This window comes from Chionomys nivalis, chromosome 4 (assembly GCF_950005125.1).
Source record: "Chionomys nivalis chromosome 4, mChiNiv1.1, whole genome shotgun sequence".
Taxonomy (NCBI): domain Eukaryota; kingdom Metazoa; phylum Chordata; class Mammalia; order Rodentia; family Cricetidae; genus Chionomys; species Chionomys nivalis.
In genome coordinates, this window is record NC_080089.1 from 70575328 (window position 1) to 70591220 (window position 15893).

Consider the following 15893-nt stretch of genomic DNA (forward strand, 5'->3'; position numbering starts at 1 on the left):
GCCTCTGCCTTTTGAGTGCTAGGATTAAAGGTGTGTGCCAATACTGCCCTGCAGTCAAGTTGAACTTTAAAGTACCACTTGGAGTAAATATTGCCATCCTATGGATAGTTTCTGCATACCAGCTCCCTGTCCCATCTACACAAAGCCTGCCGGCCTTTCTTTCCTCCATTGAAGATAGTATCTGTTAAAGAAGCCCAGGAGACAAGGTGAAGATTACTGCACATTACTGTGGCCATGACCAGTTACCTTGATAGTCACAGTGTTCCTCAAAACACCTAAAATAATGAAGGCCCCAAAAGAAAAAGAGCTAAGGTTTTAAATTTGAAGAAAAAATTGAAAATGGTTAGTATTTTCATCCTTAATTATCATTAAACATATCAAACAGAATTCAAAATTAGAACAATTTACCATTCTCCAGCTTTCAGATTGGCTAAAATTCAAATATTCAGAAAACTAATTAAAGAGTAGAAACTAACATGTTGTTAGAACTTTTTATAACTTTTATAAAAGATGATTTGGCAAACATTTAATAAAGCATTAAAGACACATATACTTTAATCAAGAACTCCCAAAGATATACTAAGATACATAAAGCATTATCCTTTGCATTGTCTACAGCAAGTAGTAAGGAGTACGCAGAAAGCCACCTGATGGCCCTCAGGAGAGTTCACAGCAGTCCTGTTATTGAGCCCAGGACTGAGTTGCAGTTTGCTTTACATGAGAAAGGAGAGGGGGAGACAATAGCTTGATTACCCTTGTGTGAGAGGCTCCACATAAACTTCCCTGTAAGTGAAAGTTCCTTGGAGAAATGAAGGCATAGATAGCAGCTAATTTGTCGAAGGACTAGAGATCAGGGAAGGGTGGGGATGGGAAGTTGGGGGAAGGGGAGGAGCAGAAAGAGACTTTATTTAAAAAAATATAATTTTGAACTTAGCTAAAACAAGCCTGGGTGATAAACGTCAGTGGTTAAGAAGTGTTGAGAGACAAAGATCAACAACTTAATGAGTCATTTATCTTTGTCTCGCCCGCACCCTCCTGTTCCCACCTTCATCCCCAGCTCCGATAGGGAGGCTTCCCCGAGTATTAGCTGGAGCTTCACTTTTGACAGACAAACCACTCGTGAAGTGACCAGAGGCCAGCATCAGAAGCAGAAACAAAGATGCAGTTCAATTAGCTTTTTAAACATACCCAGAAAAAAGCAACAGCATTTTTCTAAAGAATTTGGTTTGGGCTTCCTAGATCATTATTTGAACTGCCTACTATTCCTACAAGATAATCAAGGCTGGCCAGTGTCTCCGGCTATTTCTCCAAGCCCCTAACGTACAAGGGCACCCTCTTGTCATGCCTCACTGAGGTGGAACTTTGGCCATGCCTGTGTCCCCAGGACCCAGGTTGTGACTGTGACAACTGCATTGTGTGAGAGGGAAAATGTTTTATTTTCCTTCCTCACACTTTCCAGGTTCCCAGAATAAAAAATGTTCTCAATAGCATTTCCCTTAGTGGCTTTTAATTTTGAAAAATACCCAGTGAGCTGTTTAAAAGCTTGAGGTACTTTAGCATTTAAATCTGCTTAACTATTCTGTATGTGTTAGTATTTAACATAAAATTGAGTTTTTAATGTGTTCCAGTTTTAAGGTTTCTCTTTCATGACTGCTTTGCCTATCATAAGTTTGTATCATTTTGTCATAAATGTCCTCTCATCTGGCATTCTGTCCACGTAGTAGGTTTATGTGTAGCCACCCCCACACAAACACATACCAAATACCAGTAGTATGTGCTTCAACTTCATTTCTGGTTTTCACTGGAGGACCTAAGTTTAGGAAGGACCTAAGTCCTCCCTCTGAATTTTTCCCCTGACAGAAACCGTTTTGTAGAGTGATCATACTTCTTGTTTTCCAGATGGAGACTATTTTACTTTCACGAGACATGAACCCATTGGAGTGTGTGGACAGATCATCCCAGTGAGTGTATCTTCTCACACTTCATATTTATTTTCATTTGACCCAGTTCTCTTAAAGACACATAAAACATGGTCCTTGGTGATGTGTGTTTTCCATTACTGGGAAGAAGAACTCGAGCTCATGCTGTTGACATATCTCTAACAGCCTCTCTGTAAATGGTTATTTGAACAGGTGAATAGTGGTTCAGGCCTATTACCATGAGTTGAGTTCGCAAGTCACGAATTCTCCTGATAAAAATAAGCAAAGCAAAGTACAGTGTATGAATAACCCACCCTTGGCTATGAATGTCTATCTGCTTATGGGAAATTAATGCGGGCTTGTATTTGCTTGTTTGTGTTTCTCTTGCCAGCATATTGTTTTATATGGTCTCTTAATTCCTTTCTTCCCACTGTCTGTTTTCACAAGAATCTAGAGAGAAGATGCTCCAGAAGACACAGCAGTACAGTTAACATCACAATCAAAATTGAAACCATTCCCTGCTGTTTTCTGTCTTGTAAAGAAAAATAGATGTAGTGACTAGTGTTTGGCTTGGAACACTAAACACTGTCCTTAGCTCTCTCCCATACATGCCCTTGGCACAATAGAAGGTGTCACCCAAGCTTCTAACAGTACTGGCTCATAGTTCCAACTGGGATTTCAGTAGGGAGGGGGACAGGGGTGCTGACATTAAATTCTTAGTATAGATAAGACAAGAAGTTTTCTCTTGCAAAACAGAGGAAAGACTCAAAGATAATCTTTGAATTTGGGACCAAAGATTCTTGGGGCTTATTAATATTTGTTAAATGATCAATAAGCTCTGGTTTATTTGTGACTTTCATTAGAAAATGAAGAAAGGAGGAACACCCCCCCCCCCCCGTGTCTGCCACCTTCTCTGTAAGCATCCTCAGAGCGGCAGCTTCCCTCACAAGACAAGAACGCCTGTCAGCCCCTCCCTCGATTACTGCCTCCAAGATTTACACACTGTAGATGGAATTAAAACATCACCAAGGACTCCTAAGTTTATAAACAACTAAGGAGGAAAGAAATTGGGTGTTTGGTGAAGGCAAGACACTTGTATATTTTTGCAGCTTGCTAGAGCCAGTGAGAATCCTTCAAGCATGGCAGCTGAGGTGCTTCAGGCCCAAACACAGTGTGGTCAGGGGCTGAAACCAGAGGATCAGGAGTGCTGTTTTCTTCCTTAATGAAATTATTAATGATACTTGATAGTTAGGAGTCCATGCCTGAGCTTATGACCACACAAGCTTAATATTTAAAATCAGTTTATATCATGTTATTCCCCACGTTCATATATTCATAAAAATACTTTAGTTTGGTTTCTGTAGGTGTATTTTGCAGTAGGAAGGAGGCTGATAAAATTTTTGTATACTCATTGATAATTACATTTTCTACAATTTATAATTGTACATTTATGACAATACATACAAAAATGCCACATTGAAATTCACATTGTCTCAAAACTAATTGATAGCTAGAATTTTAGTTTCTAGTTCTTATACATGAAGTATTTTCATACCAGTGTGAAAATATTGGCATAAAAATCCTAAATTTAGGGGAAAATTCACATATTGAAATTCAGGAACAAAGCCCAATTTTAGAAATATATAAACAAAATAAAATGTCAAGCTAAACAAACATTGAAAATGACTCCCTACTCCCTTTCAGTATGAGGTTTCTTTAGGTGGATAGTTGGGGTGTACCACGTTGAACACAGAGAAAGAGATTTTCAAGGCCAGAGCCTAAATGTCATCAGAACCAAGGTCTACACTTGGTAGTGGAAAGGATTTATGTTCAGGATGATTTTCAAAATCTGTGAAGTCACAGCTTGGAAATTAAAGGAATGGAGGAACTTCCCCCCTTAACCTGCTTTTCCCTTCCAGTGGAACTTCCCCCTGCTGATGTTCACCTGGAAAATTGCTCCCGCGCTGTGCTGCGGGAACACAGTGGTTATCAAGCCGGCAGAGCAGACACCACTCAGCGCACTGTACATGGGAGCCCTCATCAAGGAGGTAGGAAAAACTGACCTCGGGGTTTCCTCACCTCCTTCTTGTGGAACCTGTGAAGCAGAGCCTAGCCGACATGAAAGGGGATGCTCACACACACTGCCCTCCCACTTGTGTTTCTTAGGCTGGCTTTCCACCCGGTGTCGTCAATATTCTGCCAGGGTATGGACCAACAGCAGGGGCAGCAATAGCTTCTCATATTGGCATAGACAAGATTGCGTTTACAGGCTCTACTGAGGTAAGTACCCGGGAAACCACTGAGGGACAGTCCCATGAATGAGTAAAGGGGTTTATCAGAAATGCAGGTGTAGTGGTGCACATTTGTGATCTCAGCACTGGGGAGGCAGAGATGGCAGGTCTCTGGGGTTGCTTGCCAGCAATCCTGGGCTACTTGGAAAGTTTAAGGAAAGGGAAGGGGCTCTGCCTCAAAAAACAAAAAGAGCTATTGCTTCTGAGGAATGACAGACACCTGAGGTTGTCTTCTGGTGCACATGTGTGTGTACATACATATGCACAATAAATACCTAAATAAATGCTGAAAATAGTGCCATAGGCTCAACACCCAACAGTGAGCATCCAAGCCCCAGAAGGGGCAACATCAGTCTCAACTCTAGAACAGCAGTGAGTGTGAAAGCAGAGGTGCACATTGACTTTGGTGACTCTGTAAAACTACCTCAGAGGCTCCGGACATTACTTTTAGTCAGGAATGTGAAACAGAACAAGGAAAGCAGCTGGAAATCTGAACTAGCGTCGTGGAGAATACAGGGTCAACCTTCCCTTCTTTCCCTTTCACCAGGGTCTGTAGATACAAGTGGCAACTGACTGCCTTATACGCCATAGGGATGCTACAGAGCCCAGGTCATCCTAGCTTTCTGTGAAAAGCCAGGTACTGAGTGCTGGAGACTTTGCAAGCCACATATGTTCTCCATTGTATACTCCACTATGCCAAACTGGTGCCGAGTATGCCTGATATAAATAAACTAATAAATGAGGCTGTGTACAAGTAAAACTTTTTTCATAGATGCTGAAATTTGAATTCTGTGTCATTTTTGTACATCAAAATATCTTATTTTTTCTAGATAGTGAAAATGTAAAGACTTTTTTTAATCTAGTAAGTCATATCAAAAATAGCAGGGCAAATATGAGTTGTGGTTATGGATCCCTGATCGTGACAAACCTGCTATTCCATCATGTCTTTGATTCAGGTTCAGATGATAAAAGAGTTCTCAAACGTTGTTAGAAACTAGGTGCCACAGAGTGCCTGCATCTGGTTAGGATAATGGCACTAGAAATGTTGTTCTCATTTCTGTTCTGTGAGCCTGCACTGTTCCAGAGCTACAGGTATCCTTGTTGGAACTTCGTGGCTGACAGCCACACTGAATGTGAGATATCTTCAGGGCTGCAATGTTGCAACCTAGTAGGAAGAACGAGAGCTGTGTCTGTTGGTTAGAGTGGGAAATGGAAAAGAAACAAATGGGTTTAGTACCATTTTAATACCATATTTATAAAATGTTATTTTAGCCTATCACTATACAATTAGTGACTCCCTATTTTACATTCTTTTCCCTGTGAAGTCTTTGAGCTCTGGTGTATGATTTACACTTACAACACAGCTCAGTGTCATTATGCACGTTGCAAGTGTTCCATAGCCACATGTGGCTGATGGCCGGCATACCTGACAGCAGGTCTAGAAGCTTCTTAAAGTCAGGTGGTGCAAAGTTAATGGTATTTAGTTAAAATGGACTCTTACTGATTTTATATTAGATTAATAGACTTGAATGATAATTTACAGTTAAAAGTGACTGAATTTTATATTTGTCAAGAGTTTATATTGTTTCCAAACTTTTATTTGACTTGTACTTGCTATAATAACTTTGCAATGTATGAAACATACATACAAAGCAAAATGTGGACGTAAAATGGAAGTATTCTTTCTGGATGCACTGAGTCTGTTGCTTTTAAAGTATTTACTAAAGACTAGATGCTAAAGAGCACCTGCATCCAATTAGGACCAGACGAGAAAGCAGTATCTACAAACAAGCCGTCGGAAAGAATTCTGAATTAAAAACTGAGGGGAAAATACAGGCAGCCCTTTTAACAGAATCACAAGAAACCTACATCTTTATCCCATATGACTATGGTGGCAAAAATCCTGAAGAAAACACTTCCAAACAAAATGAAGCAGGATCTACAAAGCCAAATACAAATTTTTCCAGGAGTGAAAGGTTAGATTACTATAGAAAAACAATCAATTTAACACTCCGGATTAGTAGGATGAAAGACAAAAGCCATTTGATCATCTCAGTAGACATATAAGAGCACTTGACAAAAGTCTGCCCAACACAGAAACTTATGCACAATTGTTTATAACATTATTCTTTGAAGTAGAGACAACCCAAATGTCTATCAAATGATGAGTTGACAAAATGTAATATATCCGCAGATGGCATATTATTCAATAATTAAAATGGAAAGAAACATACATAGCATGGGTCAATTGTGTAGACATGAAACTTAAAGAATCCAGCAATGTCAAGCTATGTCATTATTTTATGATCATAATTAACTGAGAAGTGTTTAAGAGAGGCAAATGTGCAGAGGCAAAGCGGATTTCCAGGGGCTAAGATGAGTGACCAAGTGGATATAGAATTTCTTGTGCTTGTGTTGTACTGTCCTGTGTTTAGATAGCGGTAATCATTGTGGGAGTTTCACAGCTCTGCTAATAAACTAAAATGTCTAAATCGCATACATCAAAAGGAATGTCCTATAGGGTATGAAATGAATCTCAATAAAACTGTGGAAAATGAATGATTCTTATGGAGACGTTAAACTTTGGATATTAATAGTCAATATTGATTGAACAAATACTTCTTAATGGCAGCCAAGTGCTTGTCATCCTACAACATCACATCAGCAGCTGAAGAAGGTGCAGGGGTAAGGTAAGTACAGCTGGGAAGGTTAAGTTACTTGCCTCTGCTACATGCCCCTGTGCCAGACAGTATTGTGCTGCTCTCTGACCGCAAGCTTGTACGTGCCTGTAGCAGGCAGGGTTCATTGAACTCTGGGATAACATCTCAAAGAGGGTTTTATTTATTTATTTATTTATTTATTTATTTATTTATTTATTTATTCATTCGTTTGTTTGTTTTGTTGTTGCTTGAAGTAGTCTTACTCTGCAGACCAGGCTGGCCTCAAATTTATGACATCCCTACAGTCTTAGGTTAGAGAATTCAAGAAATACAGATGTGAGCCACTGTGCCCAGTTCTCAAAGAACACATTTTTTAGATGATGCAAATTTTTTAGTGGAAATTACTTCATTGCAGGAATCATTTTTTCTAAAACTCAAATTAAGATTGCATCTTTAATACCTCTGGTGCAGGTCATTTATCTGCCGTTCTCTGAAATAGGAATTAAAGTTTGATCGTCTTTCCAACAGTTATATTTTTGACAGACATTTAAAATTCCAAAGCCTCAGATTATATACCAGTCCTGTACCTTTCCAGCAAAGTCTCTTCAGGATGATATGGAAAGATGGGAAGAGAGCCAAATGCAACCTAAAAGCTTCTCACACCAGATGGGACCTCTTTGGGAGTCAGTATTTGTCTGATTTCCTAATGCCATCCATAGTTGAAGGTCTAGCCTGCCTATACTGGATCTCATCACCCAATGACTGGTGAACATGGGACATCCTTGTTCTTGCTGAGGAGTACAGAGCACATGGGAATAGATAAACGAGAAGATTTTTCTCTGTAGCTGTTTCCTAAAATCTTCTTCCTAGTCCTCTAATTATGATACTCAACCACATTAGACCAAATTAATTCATCAGCAAAGCTATGTAGAGACACAACAAGCAAGGATCATGGAGTTAAACAGTTGATGATCAGTTGAATTAGCCTTGTGGTAAGCAAAAACTCTCCTAGAATTTTATATTCACTTAGGAAGTTAACCTAGTTCAGCTTGAGTTAATATTCCTTGATCTTTTACTTAGAAAATAAAGTACTGATCATTGCAACTTGAAAGTACTATACTTTGCCTTGCTCCAGAAAGCAGTAGATAAAGTACTTTTTTGGTAAGAAATTCAAACATAGGACTCAATTTACACTAAAGAGCAATTAAGATTATATGTGCCAGATTTGTATGTAAAACCTCAACTTGATTAGATGCCTATGATGGTTGTGTGACTTTAGCCACAGGACTTGTTTCTGTGCAATCTGTGCAGGCCTCAGATTTCCTTGTGTAGGTTAGGAATGATTTTTATCTACTTCGTGACTTGAAAGGGTGAAAGAAACTGCAGTGAAATGTTTGGCATGGGGCCCGGTCCTTAGCAAAGTGTCAGGAAGGATGAGCCATCGTTGTTACTTGGGTTTTTGTTTGTTTGGTTCGGTTTGGTTTTTCTTGTTGTTGTTTGTTTGAGACAGGGTTTCACTATGTAACCGTGCTGGTCTAGAACTCACTATAGTAGAGGAAGGCTGGCAGAGACCCACCTCTTGAGTACTTGGATAAAGGCTTGTACTACCATACCCAGCCATTTGCTATTTTGTTTGTTTGTTTGGGAGACGATCTTAGGCAATAGGGGGACTGAGACTGGATTTTACTGTGTAGCCCTGACTGTCCTGGAACTTGCCTATGTAGACAAGGCTGGCCTCACACTCCCAGAGATCTATCTGCCTGTTTGCTTCTGCCTCCTGAATGATGGGGTTAAAGATGTGTACCACTACTCTAGCTTCCTACTTACTTCTGAGTAACATTTATAGGACACTCTGTGCTTGGGGAAGTATGGTATAAAACAGTGGTTCTCAACCCTTCCTATGCTTCAGCCATTTAGTACAGTTCCTCATGTTGTGGTGATCCCCAACCATAAAATTATTTAATTGCTACTTAATAACTGCAATTTTGCTTCTGTTATAATTGTAATGCAATAATCTGATATGCAGGATATCTGATATGCGACCCCTGTGAAAGGGTCTTTAGACCCCAAAAGGGCTTGTGACTCACAGGTTGAGAACCACTGATATAAAACAAGGACCAGTGGATTCTCCCAGACAAGGGTGAGGACCTATTTTTCTCACTGTGTGATCTTGGCCTCCTTCCTGTCCTTCTTTTTCATGTTTGGCAGGCCTGTAGTAACTCTGCACAGGCTTATTTGTGGTCGGGACAACACATGGGAAAGGTCTATCCTTCTTGCTTGGCACGTTGAAAGATTTCAGTGAACACTAGTTGAGTATGAAACTTCCATTTGCGCAGAATGTCTGTTGCAGGCTAATTCCCACTCTCCCCTGGCAGCTTCACCCTCTTTGTATTTGTTTTGTGGCTTTCATAAATAGTTTACAGATATTTTTGGCTTCTCGTAAGCAGTGTATGTTTCATGTTTTAGAAAATTGACCAAGTGCTAGCTTGCATAATAAGCTCTTTTTAAACCTTTTAGGTTAATTAGTGGACAACCTAGAATGGAGCCCAGGAAAAGAGTTTGGTACCCATTGAAAAATTCAGTTAGGATTCCTTGCTGTGGTCTAGATTAGGGGCTACTCTTTGAACCAGGGTTTGCCAAAATGAAATTCTGTGGCAAGGAGGACTTACGAAGAATATGTAATGTAGATACTGCTTTCAGCAGTTGTTCAGGAACACCTCACTGTGGTGCTAGTGGAGACTCATTCAAATTCAGGTTCCAGGACTTCTCCCCAGAGCTTCTAGCTTAAGCTGGCATTGGCAGTGAGTCTGGGAATCCACGTTTTAATAAGCTTTTCTAAGAACTCTTCACCCATAGTCAAGAATCAGTGGTTTACTTGGTTTGGATTTGTTGGGTCCCACTCCACAACCACTTAGAACTTCACAATGCTGAGTGTGTTAATTTATGCTGAAACAAGACTTGTATACACTAGGAGACCACCCACATTGTCTTCTAGACCCACAGTTTCACTGTAGCCATCTAACAGCTCTTCCCGGATGACCCATGCTGCTCAGCAAGCTCCAGTGAGCTTCAGTTCTGTCACGCCTGACTCTTGTCAGGAGTAAAGACCTTAAGTGTGCTTCCTTGCGTTCCAGAAATCTCAGGTTATTGGGCACTAATATATTTTTGTTTTGTTTCTGTTTTTTACTTAACTTCTTTTACTTCTCTTCATTATTCCTTCCAGACTCTGAACATTTTAATTAGTTTATCCCAGTGCATCTGTTTTACTGTAAAAGCTATTAAACCACACCTTAATCAGTCACAGAAGTTCAATGTAATCTTCACGTTAGTAGTCCACAAAGGGTATGGCCCAGTTAACCTATACCATGACATTTTACTTGCTTAATATATTGTTACTAATAGATTTATTGAGGCATACTCAAGGTGCAGTAGCTCTCATCTGTTTAAAGTGTACAGCATGCTACAGCAGGCATGTGTGGTCATCCACCGATGGGAAAGAGAGCCTGACTTCAGAGCGTGCCATGCAGTCAGCACACGGAGACGCCTTCTCCTATCTTTCCCTCCACCCCACTCCCTGGACTGCTGGGTACTTTATGCATTTCCACTAAGCTGCTTTCATTCTACAGGTTTATGTGAGTGGATACACACAGTGTCAGCAGGTGTTTTCTCTCAGAAAATTAGTTTGAGATTCACTTGTGCTGCTGAACAATATTTCATTTTGTGTATAGACCACAGCTTGATTATTCTGTCAGCTGTTGATGAACATTTGAATTGTTTCCCAACTGGGTCTAGTAGAAACATTCTGTGAGCAATTCATGGACAAATATTCCCTGCTTCCTCCCCAACCCATGTATGCATGTGTGAATGTGTGTGTGAGCGTGCATGAGTGTGTGTATGTGTGCGTAAAGTATAAAGTACCTAGGGACAGAGTGGCTGTGTCATGGCCAGTTAAGGATTTCATACCTTTTCTGTTTCTGCCTGCAGTAGAAGCACTTCCAGCTCCCGCACATCTTCACCAGCGCTTGATATGGTTAGCCTTTTTAATTTAAGCCATTCCAATAGCTGGATGATAGTAATATCAGTGTTGTTTCACTTAGAATTCTCGTCTGTTAACCTGTTTCTTATATATATATTTGTCACCATGCATTGCCTTCGGTGAGGTTTCTTTTAATTTTTGCCCCTTGGGAAGGGGACCATTGTTTTCTTACTTTTGAATTCTCTGAGTTCTTTGTATATTCTGGGTACCAGTTGTTTATATTTTTCAGATCTTTCCCACAGGCTGTGGTCTCTCTATAATTGTCTTACCGGTAGTTTGGAGGAGAACAGTTGCTCCTGAGCTTGATGAGATCCAGTCCAGTAATATTTTCTTTTACAGATCAGGCTTTTGGCATTATGTCTAAGAAAGCTTTGCCTGACTTAGAGCTCAAAGGTTGCCTCCTGTTTCGCCCCTTGGGGATTTTTGGCTTTGCTTTACATTGAAGTATTGCACTTTTGAGTTAATTTTTGTGTTTGTTATAAGGTAAAGGCCGGTGTTCTTTCTTGATAGTATGAATAGCTGTAGTTACCACCACTTCTTGAAAAGATGCTCTCCTTCACTGGATTACCCTGTGTCTTTCTAAAGCATGAGAGTCCATATTTGTTTGGCTCTTTTGAGACTGTTCTGTTTTGTTTACCTGTGTTTCTATTCACCAACACCACAGGACATGATTTTGATGGCAACAGCTTTATAAAAACAGGAGAAAGTACTCAACAACTAGGCACTCATGCTTTAAAAGTAGAGATAGTGTATGAGAAAGAGAGATAGAGGGGTTGTCATGGTTTGAATAAGATAGACCCAATAAAATCATCTATTTGACGTAGTCACCAGGGAGTGGAACTGTCTGAGAAGATTAGAAGGATTTGGCTGTAGCCTTATTGGAGGAGATGTTTTTACTGGGGACAGGGTGTGATGTTTCAAAAGCCCATGCCAGGCTCAGTCCCTTTTTCTCTCTTCCTGCTGCTTACGGATCAAGCTGCAGCTCTCGGCTACTGCTGCAGTGCCATGTGTGCTCCGTACTCTCCACCGTGATGATAATGAATTAAATCTCTGAAACTTGAAGCTCTCCTCAATTAAATTCTTTTGTAAGAGTCGCCTTGAACAGTGTCTCTTCACAGTACTAGAACACTGACTGAGACAAGGAGGGAAGCCGGGTAGTTTGGTAGAGAATCGGGTATTTCCTTGAAGATGGTTACTGACTCGGTGATTATAAGAGACTTGTGACATGCTTGACTGATAGGAACTTGTACCGCAGAGAGAACCACACTCTAGTGTGCATGGTTTCAGCTAACTTTTCACTAATAGTGAGCAAGTAGAGGATGTTCACAGGCAAAGCATATAGTCACATGATCTCCAAACCCCTTTTAGTATTTATTCATTCATCTATTCTTTTCGAACTTTGTCGATTACTTGGGAAATCACATAGATTCTTCTAGATCGAACATGTCACTTAAAAGTAGATTTAACCATGGCTTCTGTTAGGATTGCTCCAGGGAGAGGGAAGCTATTGACACACTGCAAAACATTTGCAACAGTCTGAAACAAGAAGCTTAGCTGAAGTGGCTGCTTTCCATTCTACTTTAGCAAAAACCTTCAGTACTCAGATTAAAGATAGGATTAACTTCTCCGTATGCAGCTAAATAAGTAAGCAGTACATGTAAATATTTAATAAGTGAGTATGAAAGGCCTCTTATAAACACAGAGTCAATAAACATCTTCAACAAAGCACAGGAAGACAGTTTGCATTTTGCTTGATATAGTATTATTTTTTCATTCAGTTAGATTAACAAACCATGATTTCGTCATTAGTCAACAAGATAGTAGGGAGACCATCAAAGCAGACTACAGGAAAGTCCTGATTGATCTGTGCCAAGGCAATGTTTGTAGCTAGCAGCTGTGTTACCACTGATGCTAATTCACACAGTGGGGTTCCCCTTTCATTTCCCCAAGTTGGGTGACTGTCCTGTTATATGATGCAAGCTCATTGCTGCTGCTGAGGCACTGACGAATCAGGTCAGCGCTCTTCTCTCTCTGGCCTTATCCCTCATAGGCAGCTTGTGGTCTGGGACAGTTGCAGCTTTTTTTTTTTTTTTTTCTTAAAACAAACCAGCAAAAAGGCCTTTACCTAAGGTTGTACAAAATCCCATAGTAAATCAAAGGATTTTTTTTTTTAGTGAAAAAATACCATGTTGATATGACAAAATGTTCAACTGTACAGGTTTTTAATTTTTAGCTTTTTTTTTTTAATTTCTTAAATCATGAATACCAAGGACTAAGAGGATGTGTGCTTCTGTCTCTTCTGTCTGAGGTGCTCTGGTTTCCACTCTAATTTGCTAAAACAAGAATTCTGCAGTAGTCCTCCCTCCAGGCTGAGGCTGAATGGCCAGGTCCTTAGAAGCCTGTTCCTTGAGCTCAGACTTCCTTCCTTCCTTCCTTCCTTCCTTCCTTCCTTCCTTCCTTCCTTCCTTCCTTCCTTCCTTCCTTCCTTCCCTCCCTCCCTCCCTCCTTCCTTCCTTCCTCTCATTTTTTTGAGAATGAAAGCTTTGGAGCCTGTCCTGGAACTTTCTCTATAGACCAGGCTATCCTCTAACTCACAGAGATCCCCTTGCCCCTGGCTTATAAGTGCTGGGATTAAAGGTGTGCACCACCATCACCCAGTGACATGCATCTTTCTGACTTGAGTAAATCACACTTCTTCCTATCAAAGTAAAGTAAGAAATCAAATCTTGAGTTTTTGCTTGTTTATCTAAAATGAAAAAGTGTTATGGAACAAAACATAAGTGAAGTGGGGCAGACAGCTAGCTGGTTTAGACTAAGTCACAAGCTCCTGTGTATAATTATCAGACTCCTACATAGCAAAGGGGCCCTGGTCCCAGCCCATCTAGAAGAGGAGCCACTGGAGAGAGGCCATGGTGGGGAAAGCCTGAAACTCCCTGTGGCATTCTTGGTCCAGTCTAGGCTCTGCCACTCCATGAGGACCAGTCACTAAGTCATAAACCTCTTTGAGTCCTGTTTTCTTCCAACTATAAAGCAGAATGATAACTCTGGCCTCTCACAATTGCCGTGAAGATTAATTGTGTGTGAAAACATAGAGCATACAAGAGGCACTCAGTCAACAGCAGCATTAGAATGGAGCTGCGATGACAGGGGAAGACTGTCCTTCAAGATGGATTTGGGCTTGTTTTCTTTTTTGACACCCCTCCCCCAGGTTCTTTTATAATTCTGGGAATTGAACCTGGGGCTTTGCACGTGTTAGGCAAGCACCCTGCCACTGAGCTATGTCCCCAGCCTGCTCCCATGGTTCTTAGTGGTAGTGATACATTTGAATACTCTCAGGATCTTTTGAAAACTAGCTGCAGCTCTAGAGCCCAGACACAGAAAGGGCTGTGAGAGCCTTGGCTTCCTAGCTATAGTCAGTCCTCCAGCTGTGCAGCATCACCTGCGTGATAGGTGAAGCTAGATGAGAAAGAGGGGTGCTCAAGACCCTGCTTGCTGCAGACTCAGCCTGGGTAGGCTTTCTCCAGTTTCTCCTCTGTTGCCCTCACTTCCAGAGGCTTTACAAGCCTTGCTGGGGCTCGCTGACTCAACAAATGTGACTGAAAATTAAACACCTACATAACACACACAGACACACACATCCACACATCAGATCAAGCCCCTGCACTGACAAGTTCAGTCTTGTGAGGAGGACAGACAGCTGTAAGCTAGTACTGGGTGAGAGTTCTGGGTGAAGCATGGTGGCATGGAGGAGAAGCACCAAGCTCTATGGGAAAGGCGGGAGAGAGGAAGCTAGCTGCTCAGAGGAGGTGCCCAGATGGAGGTCTGCGAGGACTTTTGAACAAGCTAAGGGATTAAAGCCTGGCCTGCAGATGAAGACCCAGGGGCGGTTCCAGGAAGAGCTTGTGGTTTTGTGGGGTTTCAGTGGTAGATGGGTAGTGGGGAGGATCATGGGAACAAAGGCCAGAATCATATTCATGGTTGCATTGATTTCCAGAATCTGCATGATCTGCATTTCACAGATAGTGTTTTGAAATTGCTGTTTCCATTGGAAAGTTGCCTTGTTCTTTTCCTTTCTGGTGAGAATTGAACAGATTAGTTTGTTTCTTAGTATTTCAGAAGGACCAGACATGCACACTGTGTGTATTTCTGTGCCATTCCCATCTAAACTGGAACCAGGAAATACAACCCTGAAAGCTTAGGAGGAAAAACGAAGAATCAGAGTCTATGTATTTGGGCTTTGGCTTAAGAAATGAGCATATACTAGAGGAAACGGGCATCTTCAGAAAGTGAACTGAGTCTTTTGTACAGGTCTGTTTTCTGTTTCTTAAAAGGCATTTTAGCTCTGAGAAGGGACCTACCTTAATTAAGTTAATTAATTCATGAAAATTTTTAACCAACCTCAGAAACTGTAGAGACCGAACACCTTGCATAAACATGGCCTTGAAAGGCCTTTTGTGTTCTTTATTTTTTTTCTTTTGTCCTGGATAACAAATTATTTTCTTTGTGAAGAACCAAATTACCTTCCCCTCATTCTTGCATTGCTGCAAACAGGATTCTGGAGAATTGTGGCTCTTGTAGGGATACTCCTAATATCAATCTTGAGGTCTATTCAAACAAGTATGGGAGGCAGAGTTGGTCTGTGCCAACATTCCTGCTGAGAATTAGCCCAGTTTCACATGTGTGTGGGAACCCCCACTCACACCGTGCCTGCTTGGGGAACACAGATAGAGGCGAGTCTCTGCAGGGAGTGCAGCCTTAGGAAACAATGTGATAGGGACACTATCGCTCTTTCATAAGGAGCGCTGTGTGGGGAAACTCAAAACAGACCAGCTTTCCTACCATCCTGAACAGCTGTGGTGCTCTTGGGAAAAGCTACTTCTGCTCCTTATGGCAAGAAAAACAGTTTCTGAGTGAGTACAGGCCCCAGGAGTCCCATCTGTCCTTTTAAACTGCAGTTAAGCAGAGGCTGAGGGACAAATTTGCTGCT

General features: G+C 41.0%; 1 protein-coding gene across 1 annotated transcript in view; it reads left to right on the forward strand.

The window, feature by feature from the left end:
* The window catches only part of Aldh1a2 (aldehyde dehydrogenase 1 family member A2), a 78028-nt gene that overhangs the window by 43472 nt on the left and 18663 nt on the right, over positions 1-15893 (forward strand). Inside the window, exons 5-7 of the mRNA XM_057767141.1 lie at positions 1900-1961; positions 3839-3967; positions 4086-4199. Coding sequence (XP_057623124.1) covers positions 1900-1961; positions 3839-3967; positions 4086-4199 — 305 coding nt within the window. The remainder of the gene's footprint in view (positions 1-1899; positions 1962-3838; positions 3968-4085; positions 4200-15893) is intronic.